The 19,387-nt window shown below is 36.1% G+C and overlaps 2 protein-coding genes across 17 annotated transcripts in view; one reads left to right on the forward strand and one right to left on the reverse strand.

The window, feature by feature from the left end:
- The window catches only part of LOC139968818 (cGMP-dependent protein kinase 1-like), a 183,934-nt gene extending 173,801 nt beyond the window's left edge, over window positions 1-10,133 (reverse strand). For 6 of the 14 annotated variants that reach the window (XM_071973256.1, XM_071973253.1, XM_071973252.1 and 3 more), the window contains exon 1: window positions 9,869-10,132. The gene's annotated coding sequence lies outside the window, so the exon portion shown is untranslated. Of the gene's footprint in view, window positions 1-9,868 lie in introns of all 14 variants that reach the window. The other 8 variants (XM_071973249.1, XM_071973248.1, XM_071973247.1 and 5 more) reach the window with 3 other exon arrangements.
- The window catches only part of LOC139968819 (broad substrate specificity ATP-binding cassette transporter ABCG2-like), a 46,759-nt gene that overhangs the window by 9,930 nt on the left and 17,442 nt on the right, over window positions 1-19,387 (forward strand). Inside the window, exons 1-3 of one of the 3 annotated variants that reach the window (XM_071973262.1) lie at window positions 15,351-15,520; window positions 17,875-17,953; window positions 19,247-19,371. In XM_071973262.1, the coding sequence (XP_071829363.1) occupies window positions 17,909-17,953; window positions 19,247-19,371 (170 nt within the window). In that variant the 5' untranslated portion in view covers window positions 15,351-15,520; window positions 17,875-17,908. Of the gene's footprint in view, window positions 1-15,350; window positions 15,521-15,627; window positions 15,649-17,874; window positions 17,954-19,246; window positions 19,372-19,387 lie in introns of those variants that run through there. The other 2 variants (XM_071973263.1, XM_071973264.1) reach the window with 2 other exon arrangements.

Consider the following 19,387-nt stretch of genomic DNA (forward strand, 5'->3'; position numbering starts at 1 on the left):
TGAAAAGTGCATTTAAGACAGACAAGTTTGCAAAATTACTCAAGTTTTTTTAATGGATTAATTTTAAATAATTTAGTTATTAATTAAATGTGGTGAAAACAGATCCTGGGTCTTTTAGTTCAAATCGGTTCTGGTTCTGAGTGATCACTGTTTGGCATAAGACATAAATACAGAACCTTCAATGCATCTCACTTTCCCAGTCACCGTTGACATAAATTTGACACACATTAAAGATTAAAACGGCTTCTTTTTTTGGGGCAAACCTACCAAGTACAGCATATTACTCACGATACAATTGCAATTTTTGATCGTACTGAAAGATCTGCCTGTTCAGTACAAGACTTTCTCATCTGATCGAGATGTCTTTCGTTGATAACCCTATGCATTAGATTCAATTCCTGACATTTCATGACCTAAACACTTTCCATAGTACTATTGTATTCATTCATCTCATACAAAATTCAAAACTTCACACAGTTTTTCAAGTTTTTATTTCTTCGTTTCATCGCCTGACTGTAACGAATCTAACAAGCTATTTGTTGTGGGATATATATGTAGTATTGACACGATATTGCAAATTGACAACAATCGACTGAAGTATTGATAGCTGGCTGCCTCACTGGTAGGATGAATATATCGACAGAAAGGAAACAAGTAGTTTCAAATTGTTGTCTCGTTGTCGTTGTTGTTGTTGTTGTTGATTTTGTTTTTAACCTGCTTTTGTTTGTTTGTTTTGATTATAATTTAAACCACACTGCTTACTTAAAGTCTGTCACCACTCTTTAACTTAAACGTGGAAAAAAACATATGGAACGAGGTTACCCTTGACGATACCAGAGGCTTCAATTGGAAAATGAACACTTGCAAACTTGCACCTGATCGACACTTCCAAAGACTTTGAACTGGCAAACAGAGAATATATCAATCACACTTATAGACAGCATACACGATGCTGGGCAATGATTTCTTGATTGCAGAATCTATTGACGGTTGAATATGAAGAGATAACTAAGTAAATACTCAGACAAAATGATAATTCTAAAGTAAACAAACAGCCCACACCCTGGTCTCTTAAAGGTAGGCTGTATTGGCACCAAATATGCTAGATATTCGAATATGGTCACCTTTGGTAAAATTCTTAAACTGTTCTCATTACAACCTTCAAGGAAATTTTCCTCACTGGGACATTCAGTCATCTTGTGTGTTCCTTAAAAATGTCTGAGAACAATTCGAAGAGTAAAGATATCCAGGAAAGTACTTTTTGAAAACTTCTAGCAATTATGGCGTGCTATAATTTGGGGCCTATACTGACTACCTTTAACTTTCAAGACTACTTGTAGCAGACTATCCACGTTGCAATAAACTGGACATAATTGTGCACTTCTGTGCGTCTGTTATGTAAAGACATTCGATACCTACTGTACAGTACAGTAGATATTATAAAACTTACTGGTTTATATATTTACGAGTGACCCACTTACCTGTCTCCCCACAACCTAAGCACCGCATTCTACCGTGTCTAGTATGCCCTGGTAATCTTTTAACACTGTACACCCTCACTGACCCTAGTGACCTCCTTCATTTTAAAAACAGCCCCCAAAAACACCCTTCCCTACAAGAAAAGGATACTTATCAGGCTGGAAAAGATGTTGGAAGTCTAGAACTCCTGTCAGGAAACTTCTAGGTATAATAATCCAAGGTATCCGGGCAAATTTCGGCGAAAATTTTTCCCAATCCGAAAACACTATGAGACACTTTGGTGGTAGAAAAATGAAGGAGGTCACTAGGGTCAGTGAGGGTGTACAGTGTTAAAAGATTACCAGGGCATACTAGACACGGTAGAATGCGGTGCTTAGGTTGTGGGGAGACAGGTAAGTGGGGAACGAAGTAAATCTAGATTCTGCACCATTTAACAGCAACCAAGTGTAACCAAAGAAAACTCAGGAAATATAGCATACAATACACAATATCTTACCAGCATACAGTATATGCAATGCTTTAGTTTTCTCTAAATTTTCAGTTTGAAGCTATAGCTGGCCAGGTGGGACAGAAAGTAATCTTGGAATTTCCAGGTCTGTTTCTATTTCATATCGAAAGCATTGGGGACTGAGTATAGATGTGGGCAATGCAGGCTCATGTGATATTTAAATATCTAGCTCTTGATCAACTTTTGGACGCTATACAGTACTTAGGTATATCTATACAAGGTAGAAAATACATGTACATACAGTATTAAATGTGATTAATATTACTTTATCTGAGAACGGTTGTAAATGTTGGTAATTGATTGATCAATTATTTGTTCAGTAATCTTTCTTGTAAAGGGGAAAAAGAGAAGCCTAGGGGTTGAATAAGTTGGATCTGCTACAGCCTAAATGTAGGTTCAATGGTAAAACTTACCGACCAAACACAAAATAGAGCACTAAACAATAGCTGTGCTACCCAGCAAATGTGTCTAAACCTTCACCTCGACCAGTGAACTGACCATGCAAGTCATAGGATGTGGCATCCATAAATGTAAGATACACTTCCCATCATACAATATAAACCCATTTCTTTATATGTCAAGTAGACAAGTACTATATATAGATCTACTTCCCACCTGTTGTGAATAACCTTCCCTGGAATCACCAATAAAACTCAATCCCCAAACTTTGACCCTTCAAGCTAGGGCTACACAACTGAATACGCACATGTGCAGTATATAGAGACCTTTATGGGTTAATACTGCAGTCATATTGTCTCAATCAATGGTGAGCTTTCCATTGTACAGCTCCTGTATTAAAGCCCTTACCTTAATACAGTAAATACATCATTTTATTTGGCTGCACTGCCCAGTTTGTATATAGACTAACTTCTGTGATCTAGGTTGCAAGCATTGTCCATGATGTGAACTACCTACCTGTCTGTACACTCTATAGGTGCTGTGATTTTCCATTCACAACTGTATATATACCTTATAACAGTAAAACTGCACTGTGCCAGCATATCTTCATAGACTGTTTACTTAAAGGGAAAGATAGGCCATCTGTTTTCTTTGTGACACTGATCTATAACGTTACTGTACATACAGACTATATAGGGAGAAAGGAACCAGTGTATGACTGTATACTGGGCTACTGTATTTAACCAGTCATACAGTACTACTGCCCTGGATGTATATAGACCCAGGCACTAACATTGAACAAGAACTGAACAATTGACCAGTATAGTAGTATAACTGCTGTTACTGCTATATATATATATATATATATATATATATATATATATATATATATATATATATATATTGTGTACTTATATTTAAGCTGCATGTAATATGTTAATAAACTACTGGAAAACTGTGTATCACTACTACCTGTGAGCCACCTTGCATGCTATCTGCACTGGTCACTAAATAATACAGTGGAATTATATACTGTAGTGCCAAATTCCGAAACAAATAGCCGCTGCTGTAGTCGTAATAAAAAATTTAAATAACTTGTAAAGAAATGAGTCTTTAGTGAAACCTTAAACGTACATATATTCATTGTTTCCTGTAAAGCCCACTGCGACCGTCTGTGTAATGCGCTATTTAAATAAGTATTATGATTATTATTAATATTCTTATTATTACTATTATTCTTATTCTTAAATTTCTTATTACGTATTCAGTATTGAGTTAATTTACACTAATTAGTAATGAATACAATGTGTAGGGGAATATTGATCTGATTAAGTTACAAATTTCATTGTATACAGGGACCAGGACAAAGCATATAGTCAATTTCGATCAATTTTGCAAAAATTATGCAGGTAAAATTATGGAGAAGTAAAGTGACAAAACAAACCTTTTAAAATATTAAGGTCTTTATGTATGTATTATATTTTTCTTTCACCAGTTAAACAAAAATAAAAACACAATTTCTTAAAAGAGAAAGCTTTTGTTCTAAGTGTTTCAGTCACACGGTACGTAATTATGTTTGCTTGCCTTATTCCACAATTTAAAAACTGTTTTTAGTAAGGATTTCATTTTCAGTTAGCGCACAGTTTTTATAGGGGCTCATTGCTTGTTTGGTTTCCTGTTCAGTATTTCGTCTTCGTAATGTTTTGCATCTCAACGTTTGCCACATCTTTATATTTAAATAGTATTACTGTACGTTTCGTCTTCTCTGCAGTTGCACTGTGTATTGGTAATGATGTGTACTATGAAGAATTTAAATCATTAGGCAACGATTGAGTTGTATCATAATACTTAAAGAACTCACTAAATTATCATGTCTATTTGTATAAATGTCAACGAGTCAATAAAGAGATGGAAAAAAAAAACGGGAAAAAAACACATTATGTTTGCCTTGCCAAATTTTAAGCATTAAATCATCAACATCCTCTCTGAATTAGATATTAATGAAAATAATTACCCTGTGTATACAGTTGGGTAAAACATCCAGGGTAATATTGGAATATTTACTTCCCTGACTTTGCTTGGACGGTGACAGTCGATGAGTAGCCAACTGTATCTATATTCACGAAAGTAATTATCCAAGTTTTATACAAACCGAGTAAAGCCTCAATGTCTTGCGTGATCTCATCAATGGGAAGAATGCACAATTTTTGTAATTGTTTTTTTTTTTTGGAGACAGAGAGCCATGCATGATTTATTTAGAACATTAAACTTTAGGTACATCAAAATTACTGTTTCTAATATCTTCAAGTTTCCTGTCAGAAAGAATTTAGGTAGTAATTATGCAGGGAATGATTTACACAGTATCGCAATGCAAAATACTACATGCAAAATTGTCAAGTTTCTATATAAGTCCAAATATGTAATATATGTACACAGGAACCCAAATGGTATTTTATAGCGGGGCAAAATTCAGAGCCTCAACCTGCTACTCATAATTTGAACACTAAATTTTTTCCCTGTAATGGTCCCAACAAACTTTACAATGCCCTGCATGGTATCTACATGGAATCTAAAGAGATTTTGCTGATCTCGGTAGGAGTGCTGAATAAATTGAGTGGTCGGACTTACCAAAGTGATGATTACTCGGTCCAATGAACAAGTCACACAAGCTCTATACTACCACCTTGTGCAGTGGTAGTACTGTACTGTAAACTATAAAACTACTACTGATTTACTTCAACAATATGACCCTTGAGAGTGTACCACATACATGTACTCTCTGCATAGCCAATCAACAGCTGCTGGAGGGTATACCCAGATGGTCAGGGGAATATTTAAGGGAACAATCAGTTAAAAAAGATTCATTAAACTAAACTTGAAATTTCCTGCTTTTGCAGTGTACCACGCTTTGAATGGAGTCCCATGTACAAAGAATGATAAGTACTGTCATATATTGGATCTAGTAGCAATATACTTGTTCAACTTTAGAGAAAATATATCCGAATAGTAGTGTGTTCAATTGCAAAATTTAGTTAATTTTCAAACACAGTGAAGCATTAACTGTTTCAGAGTTTTTTTGAGGGGGGGGGGGGCGGTTGGGTGTTTGTTGCCACTCAAAAATCAGCTTGAACAGTGAAATTTAATAAACTATCAACATGTCACAGATATTTAGCATCCATAGGGAATCATTTGGTACTCACAATTTTACATATCAATTTGCATATGTTGGCCATTTTGGATAAGATCATGTGTAAGCATTATCTTCCCTTTCTAGGGGAATCGTGATACACACCTGACGATGATCTCACAGTCACAGTCTCGATGCAAGAGGACTTGTGTTGAGAGCGGATCAGTTGTTTAGCTGTTGGATTTTCAAGTCAATATGTTTTTTACTGGGTGAATTTTCTTACAAAGTATCAATTTTGTGGTTTATATGTATCAATTTCACATTATTTCATTATGAATTTCACATTATTTCATAACTTCCAGAAAAGACCAAACATGTATTAAAAGTGTTATAGTTCTGTGTACAAAAATTGCTACAAAGATTTGCCGTGGCATTGCAAACTTGGACAGTTTGCACATTTGCCCTTGTGCCTCAAAAGATGATCTAAACTAAATTCCTCTGTTTGGGATAAATAATGTTTTGGCATGATCACATGACTGCACAAGGAAGATTTACACATTGGCAGATAGTATACAAATAATGAATGGTTATGAGTGCAATAGTGCAAATATTTCATGAGTTGAAAGATGGAATGTTCCATTCAACAGGCGCAGCCGAGTTGAATGGAACAAATTACAACAGATTGTTTTGAACAGACAGGTTTCTCTGCTCTCTTACCATGTAGAAAAAAATGCTACCAAAAAAGTACAACCCATGGTTCTATTTCATAGAGTGGAAGAGAGTGGATTTTGCATGCAATCAACGAGCAATTGACCAATCAAATGACCAGAATACAATTAGGTGTTGTATAAAATGCAATATCTTATTGTATGAAATGCACATAGCGCGTGTAAGTACATAATGTTTAAGAGGACGGTTCATTTTTATATACTTAAAAAACGTTTTTAATGACTTTAATGAATCTGTGTATAGTACATGAGGCATGAGTAAAGAAATTAAGAATTCCTTGTAAAGCATAAATGATGGCATACCCATAAATTATTTTATGAAAGTAACAAAATCATCATACTTATATTCCAATTTATCAAGGAGTCTATTCTACAGTACTTCATATTTTCCCAAATTTGAGGTCATTTTATGACTGTGTATGAAACTGAGTAGTAATCCACATTAAACAAGTCAATCTAGGTACTGACCCCCCTGTTCTACAATCACCTTGTGCGTAATATTTATACTCAAGCTCCAATTTCCTGACAATGAACTTCTAATTTCCTGAAATGCATTTGAGCACTTACTAACACACTCGTCTCCCACTAGAACTATACTCTTCCTTCAGAGCTGCGGACGTTCAGTTATGAATATATATATACAGTCAAAATATTGATCATAAATTCAATGCAGCTTCAATATTCAGTAATGATTCAATGCACAGTTGATGAAAGTATCACACAAACTGGAATGACAACAGTGAGAAGAATGAGGGGGGAGGTGGGTGGGGAGGAGGAGGATGGGAGAGAAAGGTTGAAAACAAGATTTGGTAAAATGTTTATATTACTTAGGATTAAGACTGATAAAGTTCTATTTAATGAAACATTTTCAAAATTTTGAGGGTTCATAAACCATGCACAATTTGTGTAACTACTAAAAATATACCTTAATTCAGTTAATTGGCTTACTATGAATCAATTGGAATTTCAGAATTTAATTTGCTGGCATCTCCTATCATCTTTTCTATTGTTGCCTAATTGTTAAATTAATTTACCGTACGAAAGCATCATGTGTCACAGCCAAACACGTATTACATACATTTAAAGTAAATATTGTAAAAAGTAGCACAGGGTTGCATGGGATCAGTGACGACCTTATTTACTTCACTCCTCTCTTACCTGTCTCCTACAACACTAACACACATTTCCTTCGGAATGTGCGTTAGTGTTGTAGGAGACAGGTAAGTATCGTCGTTCGTAAATACCCAAACCAGTGAGTTTTGGGGTGTTTGTTGTTCTTGTTGTTGAGTGATTCTATTTGAAACAATAGTAGTAGGCAATAAAAAGCAGCCCTGCACATGACACAGTTATAAATGGTTTTATGTGCTTACAAAGTACAAAGAACTGACAGTTACGTTTATTCATCGGGTCACACAAAGGCTTCATTGAGTTATTATTATTATTATTGTGCAATGAGACGTGTGCACACTGTACTATGTCTATAGTATTATGTCATGTTACGACTACTGTACTGTACATACAGTTTAATCAACTGGTATGGAAGTAAACATGTAGGAAAACAATTTAACCATTCTGAGTGTATTCAAAATGTAATCAGCTTATTTCTATGTCAACAGCATAGTAAAGTTAGCAATAGTGCTGGGGCCTACTTGCAAATTACAGTCAAAGTCTCCCTCAACCCCCAACTCCCCTCCCCCCCCCCCCACCACCAATACCTTCTCAACACTTTTAATCAAAACTCTTTGTAATCAAGTTAGCTTAGAATGAGAATGAGTGGGGAATCAAGAAGAAACCTGGAGGTTCGTTTTAAGGCTGTTTTTTTCAGAGAGCGTGCGTTTGAAGCGTTGACAATCAAGATATAGGAGATGTTTATTTAGCGTTTATTAATCACATTTTCTTTTTATATATCAGGGTATTTTTTTGACAACTCTTGCAAGAAATGTCCCATCAAATACCCAAATGCAGTAAATTTGCACATTTGAGGATGGACATCCTTACCTCCTTCAAAATATACTGAAATCCCCGAAACCTGAAATGTGTTTGCCAAAGTTTGATGACTAACTTTTTATGTGTTGTATACACTCAAGCGTCAATCGATGTCATACTGTGGTCAGACTTCATAGGGTTACACATTGTTGTTAGTTGGCTACGTAAACAGTATGGAACCATTGATGCACCAGTGCATGTACCTTATTAGGCTTATACTTGCTGGCACCTTCTTATGAAAACATTTAAACAACCACATGGCATTTCTTAAACTTTCTTAAAATGGAGGTTTTGCCATGTGAAATAAAGGCTATGATGAAATTACTGATTGATGACCTTGCTAGGTTCAAGGTTGCCTTTATCTTGAATGAACTTTACATTTGTTTTTGTAAAGATAGCAGCCATGTACATTCAAGATACTTCTTCAAACAGAAGGCCAAATCGGTAAAACTGGATTCATTTGGGGCCCTAGGCTACAAATTCTACTATATCCTCTGAACAGTACAAAGACCTACATTCGTGGACATGTTTAATCCAGGGGCCAAATATCAGGGAATTTTCCATGGAAATCGGGGATATAACCTTATATTAAAGACAGTTGAGAGGTGAACAACTATACAACATTATTAAACTCAGGGCACACACACAAAATATACTGTTAATAATTCTGATATTAATTACTCCATACCAACAACATAAAATCCCAATTACTATTATGTAGTGTCATCTCATGCCTTCATGGAGTTATTTGAACCTGTCAGTGTACAGTATTGGTAGAGCTCTATGGATTTTAATGCCTCCTCTACCCCCATCTCCCTTTCTACCACACTGAAAAAATATATATATTGTTCATGTGACATGATCAGTTAAACTTATGGTGCCTATATGCAATGATATATGCACACCACTATTAATCCTATTAGTGGATATAATTTTATATAGCCCCTAAACATTAAAAATTATCCATGTCCTAGATACAATAGGATATAAGAACAATTTTGCATCATATAAACATCACAAGTTGCTCTTCAATCAACCTTGAGGCCAAAAATAATTTACTAGACCTAGGCTAGCTCAATGTTGAAAAAATTGTTCGTTTGAATGTTAGCTACATTGACTGACTTGGAAAAAAAACTGATCTCGAAATGTTATTTAAAGCTCGCAATGTGTAACTATAGGCCTAGGTTAAGCTACACCAGGCCTATATTTAAGTGGCTGACACAGCGTGCAGGTGAACTTTCAAGTTCAATCATACCTATAGTGGTTTACTAGCCTTTACGTAGCCTACGTTAGTGCATTCCTTTCTGACGATTAAGCCACCTGCAGTACTTGATACCAAATTTCAACAGTCCAAAACTCCAAATTTAACTCATGTCTAAAGTTAAAAGCACGGAATTTACGGACCACAAAATATACCTACGTTAATAATATTACCATAACATAAGCTGCGTGGAGGGTAGCATTATGTTGTTAGCATAACGGTGAGGGGACTAGACCAACGAATTAGTTTATCGTCAACCACTGCCCTCCACACCCCTTTCCAAAATTGTTGCCTTTGTTAAAACAGGTTCTTCGAACCAAGTGTAACGAATGTAAAACAAACTCCATATTGTTTGAAGAAATTATCCCAGTAGCACTTACCTCCTGAATAATTCCAAAAGTCTTCCGAACACACAAGATACTTCGCTTACACAGGAACTCCAAGCCTACTGTTGTCAATGGTCCTGTGGTATGCCTATCGTTTGTACACTGTAAAGTTTGCAGAAAGTCTCTAATCTAAGCTTCTGCAAAGCATGTAAACAACTGCAATGTCAGAGAGGAGCGAGGACTTCCTACGTTACGTGACGTCGTCAAGGGACGCATGTGTAGTACGTACCGAACAGCGATCAAAAGTGAAACTTACACACGCACACAAGTTGCATTTGTGACCGCCTGGCAAATCTGTTTATAGCTCCATGATTAAACCAAACGTTTTAAGTTTGATTCACTTAAAGCAATTCATAGAGTTTAGATATATATTTATTTATCTAACATTAAAGAGTAAACTCGGTTAGCGTAGAGCTAATCTCCACTGAAGCCCTGAAATACAAAAGCTAACAGTAGAATAAAAAAATAATAATAATAATAAGATGGCAATGAAAACGGAAAAATACATTCAAACTTGACAACCGGCATTAAATGTAACATGGAACAACCAATGAAATGAAATTAAGAGCATAAAGTTTAAGTCCTGGATAAAACGTTTAAAGGTATTTCAGGAGTCGCGTTGGAGCTGTTTAAGAGAAACTCTGTAGGTCCGCAGCCAGGAATTCTGATTTGGGGGGGGGGGGGGGGCGAGGATTACCAACAATTTGAGAAGGGGAACAGCGTTTGTGTCCTGTAACTTGTCAAGGTTTGCACAAATGGTGGTGTCACAAATCCGGAACCCACCCTACCCCAACACCATATATAGGAGCCTGCAATACTTCTAACAACTTGGCCTGAGCATATACCGACGAGGACATCGGGTATGCTCAGTCACAAGACTGAGGCCACGTTAGAAACGAGATTCTTGACACAAAGAAGCAGACCCTAGAAGTAAACTTACGAAGGATTACAACAATGAATACAAGTTAAGTCGAGGTATAGGCCTGCATATGATATATGTAAAGGAGTTGCACTAATATTGCAGGCGAGGCCAAGTAAAAGTACAAGCTTAACCCCAAAATACGAAAGGAAATTGTTCGGTCGATCAACAGTGTGTGGATATTGTCAATATGACAACGTTTTCCACATGAATAGCCTTGTTCCATGAAGGTGCATGACCATATGCCAATACTTCCATAATTGCACGCTCCTTTTGTTGTTTGATTTTTTAGTTTTCTCGTTTTGTTTCTAACATGAGTTGACATTTGACTATACTGATTATGCTTGTGACGGTCTTTCGGCACCATACGTAGAATGTCGTCACTATGTGACCCAACATAAAGTCACTCAAAAAGCATTGCCTATGGGGAGGGGGGGGGGGTGACAGACACTCTTGTGGCGGTTTTTATTTAGTCTACCCTCCACACATGCAAGCATTATTTTCTTTCTTTCCTTCTTTTTAGGCGAAAGTGCATAGAAAGCTTCGACATTGTTCAGATGGAGACTTAACTCAATTAGATATAATGAACAACCACACAACTGAGTGTTCAACTAACATTATTGAATCAGAGAGTTGCTACTTTTCCCTGATGAAATCAATATCCTGTAAAGGATAAGTCACTCAAGTTGTGTGTATACTATTCATTTCAGCTGATGGCTTGCGTGTGTGCGCTACAATTACGCTTTGTAAGCCTCTTAGTAGAGTGACGAACGGTGTGACGGGATGAACTTTACACAAATAAACATAAATAAGGACCTGTATATGAAATGATATTCTCCTGATGCTGCCAACATTTCAAATATATTTATCTCAGCAAAGTGTGTCACTTCGAAATGTACTATTCCTACAAGAAAGAGCTATTTATTAATACAGCAAACAGTAGAGACAATATAGAGCTTAAAGAAAAAGGTCGTAGACAACGTCATTTAGCCTACATATTCTACAATGTGTACGATGTGATTGTTAAAAATTCTTTTTTTCAGTTTTCTTTGATAATTTCAAGGTGTAAAAGCATGAAACATTACTGTTATACGGTCGTCTGACATTTGAACTTTGATTTGAGTGACTTTACCACAGCATAATAAATATCTGAATGTGAATATGCATATATTATAGTTTTTATTATCAGCAACGAGCATTGGAAACAAAATACCACCTGTTACATATCGAGGGCGCAATCTGTTTTCTAACTTCTCTTCGACGTACATGCGCACGAGCATTCTAAAGAGGGCGCGCATCCACAACGAGATCAGAGAGGTATACACATAACATATTATGCTCATCTGATTCTTTCCTATAGCTGGATAACTTTTGTCGCTTTCAAAATGTACACATTAATCCTGCTATACCTGCTATATTAACAATAATAATAATAATAATGGCAATGACGGTGACGAGCTAAGCAGCTATCGCCAACAGTATAAATTGCAAATGAATTTTAACCCCTCTAAATGCTACATCCTCTCAATTTCATCTAAAAAATGTTACAAAACACCCTTCTACACCAAGTGCAACTAACCCCTAATAGTTGTTGACTCACCCTTACCTTGGCGTTAAAATTGAAAGCAAACTTAGATGAGATAAACATATCAATAATATAACTAATAAAGCAAACCGTGTTCTTGGCCTCTATTAACGTAACCTCTCAAGCTGTCCCAAAGATGCAAAACTCTTGTCAGGCCAGTACTCGATTATGCTTCAGTCGTCTGGGGCCCCCATCACCAGTGTGATGTTGATAAAGTACTAGCTATTTAGAGAAGAGCAGCCATATTTTGTATGGCAAACTACTCTTATAAATCCAGTGTCACAGATATGCTTGAGGAATTAGATTGGCCCCTGCTAAAAACAAGAAGAAAGCACACACGTCTACAAATGCTTTATAAAATCAATAACAATCTTGTATCAATTGATATAGACAATCTAATCCCAACAAAAAGTGTTAACACAAGAAATAAACATGATTTTAACTTCCAAGTTCCCTACGCTAGAAAGAATTGATATAAATATTCCTTCTTCGTCCGCACTTTAAGAGATTGGAATGCTTGTCATCAGACATTGTGCATGCACCTATTCTAGAATGTTTGAAAGACAAGCTAACTAACTCTTGTTTTGTTATTTAATGACTTATAACTCTTACTCATATATCTTTGTAGCTCTCGGTTGGCGTTTATGTCCTCTAAGTAGGATTTTGGGGGCTTAACCCATTCAGATTCATTATCGCATAAAACGGAATGCCGAATTGTCTGGTTTTTAATAATGATGAATGCTTGGTATAAGATGGTGAGGTGGCACGACGTCCGCTACATAATCATTATATTTAGTCGGCGGTTCGAAATCTCTTTATCTTTTATTTACTTATACTCTCTTGACCTATTTAAAGATGTTTCCGTGAAGTATATATCGAGGGTGCCACGGTGTATTTGTTACGTTATTTGTGTGCAAATTGGGCAATTCGCTTTTTATACAACTAGATATCAGGATGAGCCCAAATCGTTCACTGTCCGTGGTCAAGTCCATCAAAGATAGTTTTAAGGCGACCAGTCTATAGTCACTTATGTCAAATGGCCCCGTGTACTGTTTAAGGCCCATTGGAATCATCAAATGGGCCTCTCAATGAGAAGTCGTCACAGCGAGATGGCAAATTTGCTATAAACTTTCTGGCCAGGGTTAATATTCTGTTTGTTATATGAACCTGCATGACTACTATACACCGGCCCCTCACATGATATCGTAGAGATGTGTCAATGCGGTACTGCTGAAACAGTTTGCAAAATAGTAGTAATTTTGTTGTCATATAAACCCAGTACACACCACGGTTGTCTGCATGACCTCTTGTTGTTGATAGCAGCTCCAACATTCAAGCTTCTCCTCCTTGGCACCCACTTTACTAAAAGTACGATTGAAAAAATCGATAAAACTTTAGCCAACTTTGTTTATTTTTCACCGAAATGTAACCGCTAATTACGGGACGGTTTATTTTCATGGCGGGACATGTTTCTTACGTCACAAATTGTCTACTTTTTTGATCTCGTAATTTCAGCTTTTCAAAGCAGTGGGGGTTTCACTCGCTGAGCTTTCTTATTTAATTTCGAATAATTTTAAGACTTTTGGATTAGCTTTACCGTGTCCTAAATAAGCTATAGCGTAGATAATTGGGCTACTAATTTAAGTATAATTATTGCAAATGATATGTACGTAAATTTTAAACCATTTTTTTGAGGCCTAACACTGGAAACACGGCTCCAGAAATGATAGCACGGAATCTTATAAGATACATTCGATGACGAATAACCTAAATCAAGTAAAACACGGTACTTCTGAAAATATTTTTTTTTTAAATCAATTACAGTGGGAAATGTTAAGTTAAAATTTCAGATAAAATAACGTGCAAAACGTGCAGGGAAAACCCGTCGAGAAAAACTGAAAAAGAATGCAACATTTTGAATAAAGAATTGAAAGTTTGAGTTAAAAATATGGTCAAAGGTTGCCAACAGAAGGAAAATACTGCATATCACACTGCACGTGGGCTAAATTAGACCGATTAAGGAACCCTAACCCTAACCCTAACCCTAACCCCTAACCCTAACCCGGGCCCCTAAAATAGTGGCCAGATTAGGCATCTTTCTAACAACTACAATTTTGCCACTTGTCGAGACCTTACCCTACACCACCCAAATCGTTTTAAGTAGTTGAATATGACTACAATTACTTGGCAAGCGAAATGGCAAAAAGTAGAGATATTTTGTTGTTTGACCGTTTTAAAAGGAATTTTGTGGCCACTTCCAGTCTGAAAATCTACTTCCAGGTTATGGAAGGATTCATCCACCATATTTTAAACTTAATTAACACTAATTAATAAGTGAAAATTTGGAAAAATAATTATGGGAATAGGTTCAGGAGACATTAAAGATGCCAAAACAGCATGAATTGAAAATTAATTATTTTTTTTGGCCACATTTTTCATAGTTCAGATAATGAATATGAATTGCACCTAAAGTGAAGACGCAATTTGTCTCCGTTGCGCAATCGAGAGGAATTTATTGTACTCTGGGAAGTGAAAGTATACAAAATAGAACCTCGTGACCCTTTCTGCACGATCAAAACTCCCTGGTCAAACTGTGCAAACGTTGTTCACACATACCTTTCACACATCTGATATTGTGGCTTTTGACAATGATAAACGCTTGTTATATTAAAATCTGATCGATTGCAGCTTATCTGGTAAAAATGCAGTGTTACACAAGTGATTACGTAATTTGCACAGTTACTTTCGCACGCGATGTGGAATTTGGAATCGTCCATTTTTTGCAGGGATAATAAATTAGAATAATGATTTTACTGCTTCATTTAATATTTAGGAGTAATAAAACATAATCGAAAAACTGTATCTTGGTATGAATAAAATATATTGTTACCTATTTCTCATAACTTGATCGTTTACGAAAAGCAAGCTTGCATTTGTCCAAATTAAAAGCAATAGTTAACAAAGATACTATCACAATGGAATAGTTCATTCCACCGATGTAACTTGTGTTTACGATAGACACCTTCGTGCAATCAGCAACTCCCCGCCGGACGATCGATCCCGTCGCAGCACCGTTGCAAATATATATAGGCCTATTTCATTACAAGACTGAAAAGATCGACTCCCGATTTACTGCAAACAGGTAGGAGTGCTAAACATGTATAATTGCATTGTTTTTTTAGCGTTTCAGAAACTTAAAACACGGTTGAGAAGGTTTATCGAACACACACTTTTTAAACAAGTGTAGTAAGGTCCACTTTGTTTGTTCAGGTAATATTTGACCTTTTTATTCTTTTGGCTAGACCTGTTACTTGTTAGTATTACTAAGTGTTAGCCATACAGCCGACAGGTACTAACTTAGGCCTAGGTAGCCTAGGCCCCTGCGTGTGACTCCAGTCCTGAATCGGTATCTATAATGTCAGACGAGGGCTAAAAGGTGATCGAACACTTAGGTCGTGAGGGACAACCTATGTTACCAAAAAGTTACAATCGTAGAAACAACAACAAGCTTAAACATTTGACTACTCCTACCTAGTCCTACGGCATTTCAGTCTCTTTTCTTCAGTTTGCGGGCCCAGAATGAAAACGGACTACTAGGTCTAATTGTTAATTACAGTATTTAACTTAGGATCAGATGCCATTAACTATTTACCCAATCATTGGGTGAATAAGCATGGCTCTTATTTATTCACAGTCCTTGAGGTGAGAGACTGATGAAGCCATTGCGGAATAAATTTGAGTCTATGCATCTATGAGTCTATGCACATCTAAACAGTCAAATTGTTTTAATTAGTGTCAGATGCATTACACTATCAAGTATCATATTGTAGTGTATTGTGTAGACCAAATAGTGTATCCAAAGTTATTGAAATATATTTTGTCAAATATACTTGTTAGCACTAGAATGGCCCAGAGGTAGTGGAAGCCGACTCCATTGTAGGGTGCAAGAATGAAAATCATAAAATTTCAAATGGTGCATTCTGGGGAATATTTAGGCTTTTAATAAGATTTATACTCAGGTCTAAATGTCAGATTGAGCTGACAACTACTTAATTTTCTTGTTTTGTGATTGTGAGACAGCACTATAAATGTGCTTTGAGATTCTGTTCCCACATCTCCTCAATCATATTGAAGATGTCACATTTGAATGCACATGCAGGTACTGCTAGAAATTAGCAGACACATTTTGTATTCATGCATATTGGAGGGCTTGTAGGTCTAGAAATGGCATAGGCTCATGTGTGTGTTAAAACTATGCAGACCTATCCTCGAGGGACCTTGATCAATCAACATTACCAGTGTAGAGCCATGCCATTTTGGCATAGCTGGCGCCTTAGAATTGAATTCCAACCGAACTTTGTCAAACCCTTCGGCTCAGCTTGGGAGACCCTTAGGGGTGTGGGGTAGCCCTGAAATCTTTTGTTTTAAGATACAATGTTACTTTTACTAGAGAATTTGGAGTTTTCTTTAACTACATTTGGTCTGCTTTTGCAGCAGTTGAAATTGTAACTCAAATAGCTCTATGAGAGCTCGCTAGTACGGTGTCAGAAAACACACTAGCAGATTTAATACATGGACGAGAACTAATAACAACGTGTCTGTTTCATTCTTGTGGTCATCGGCCAAGACCGGAGCTCCCATCACCCCACCCCCCAGGAATGTAATCACCGAACATTCTTTACTCCGGCTTTACACCAGTTTTGCAGATCGCATTGCTCTATGCAGTGAGAGATGTGCACAGACAGATATATATACCTCCCATTTTTGGGGTATTGCCATTAGTGATCATAACACACATTTTATTCCAGTTTTATTCTTGTTTGGTGAATTTTCATGTAGTTAACAATTGTTAGCTTTTTTATGCCAATTAAGTATTTCATCTGTACCCTTATTCTTACAGTTTGATGTTTTCATTTATTGTTACTGCAGAAAATTGCATTTTCCTTCTTTGTAATTTGACAAAGTAGGCTACTTGCTTACAAGCCTACTTGTTATCTTACTCTTTGTAAAAGGTGGCAAGAAAAATGAAAGAATGTCGTCTCTGATGCTTTCCTTGGAATGTTCTTAAATCCGGACGATTAAAATTTGTATCATTTTCTTTAAATGTTATATGTCAATATCCTTCTGATGATTACTTGCTCACTGCAATTTTTAAGATATGTTTAATCATGTTGATATGAACTGTCACAGGTAGCCATTGTGGTAATGAAAGTTGCAGTATGCTATATATTATTTATAACACTAAGTTGCACTAGTTATCAAACCATCATAATGCAAGAAAACAAGCTTATATGCATCCTATAAAAATTTCAAAACATAAAAGGGAGAGAAAAAGAGAAGCTAGAATGAAATTATATTCTCAATTTTGTTTAGAGCATTGTATGCTTTTTACGGTATCAAGTGTGGAAGTGAAAAATTTAAAAGCTGATATCTGAAGTCTTGTTCTTGTTCTTGTTTGTTTAATTTGTCAACAAAGCTCTTCTTTTTTCCTTGTAGAAATAGGCAACCCGCGAGGTATTTATATCCCGCCATGACATCCACAGAAGAGTTGAAGAACAATACGGAAATGACTGAGGTGAAACACTATTATTTGTACATTTGAAAAACTGGTTTTGCAATTAAAGTCACATGTGTAGAAAAAAATATGGAACGCTTGAAAATATTGAAATATTGAACGTTGCATCATTTCGGCAAACCGGTGTGTAATCTTGTTCTTGTATGTAGTCATCTCTCCCTCTTTACCAACCCCTCCTCCCCTCTTTACCAACCCTCACCCCCTTAGCTCTTTACCAACCCCAATCACACCTACTCCAAAAGTGCAAAGAATATGCCATCACGATCGTCTTGACTTGCGCTTACTAAAGGCAACTGCATACATATTTGAAATGGCCATATGCCCTGTCAGCTGGGCTAGCATATTATTGTACAATCTTTAAGTCTGAGTTATTATATCCTGTAGAGTCATTTAAATACATTTGCTCTTCCCTTGTTATATATTTGGACACTCGCTTCAGTACCATATATATGATTATAATGGAGGGTATATATATACAGCCTATGTTGTATGATGCTGTTTACAACCAATGCAGTCCAAAATGTCATCAGTTTCTATTTAATGAAAGATGACCGGAGCTGTCTTTCTGGCAATAAAAGATGGAGAGGCTTAAAGCTGCTTTGAAGCTAAGTCAGCTATTGACTAGCATCCATTGTTTACCACTGTTGCATAAAATCCAACTGGCTATATCTTTCATACAGTCGCCTACTAGTCATAGTAGAATGCACCCTTTTGCGTACAGGTTGATGTAATATCGTGTTTCTTTCTACAACTCGTTTTTTTTGCAGATCATCTTTTTTTATCTGCTGGTAAATCAGAAATAGCAATAGTTGTGTTTCATTATTCAAGTTACAGTATCTTATCATATACTGATAGCTAGTACTGAGCAGTGTGAAAAATAAATCATTGAATAGTGCTCCATGAATGTCTGCTGGAGGTGATGTTGGTTTGTGTTGAACTGCAACATAATATTTAATTACAGATTTTTTTCAAATATGGCTTGTCATCAAAATAAGTTTGGTCCTGTCTAACTGAAATATATTCCTATATATATATTCCTACATATATATATATATATATATATTTATATATATATTTCCTATATATTTACATCTATTCATATATTTATTATATTTATGTACATGTGTTGTTACATATATAACAATTATTGAATACAATTCTGTCAGACTTGAGTGGAATTTGCTTAGAAGAGACAGTTATTGAAGCAAAAACTTGAATGATATGCATTTGTGTATTGTTTTGTTACTTGTTTACTTTTCATCGTTTATATTCGAGCTTTGTTTACATTTGCAGATTCCTTTAAGTCCACCTGGAGACTACACCAAATCCCCTACAGTGTCATTCCATGATCTTCAATATATCGTCTCAGCCAAAGAAAACAGGAAGAAAGTTCAGAAATATGTCCTCAAAGATGTGTCGTAAGTATGAAATTTT

Source organism: Apostichopus japonicus, chromosome 6 (genome assembly GCF_037975245.1).
Source record: "Apostichopus japonicus isolate 1M-3 chromosome 6, ASM3797524v1, whole genome shotgun sequence".
Lineage (NCBI taxonomy): Eukaryota > Metazoa > Echinodermata > Holothuroidea > Aspidochirotida > Stichopodidae > Apostichopus > Apostichopus japonicus.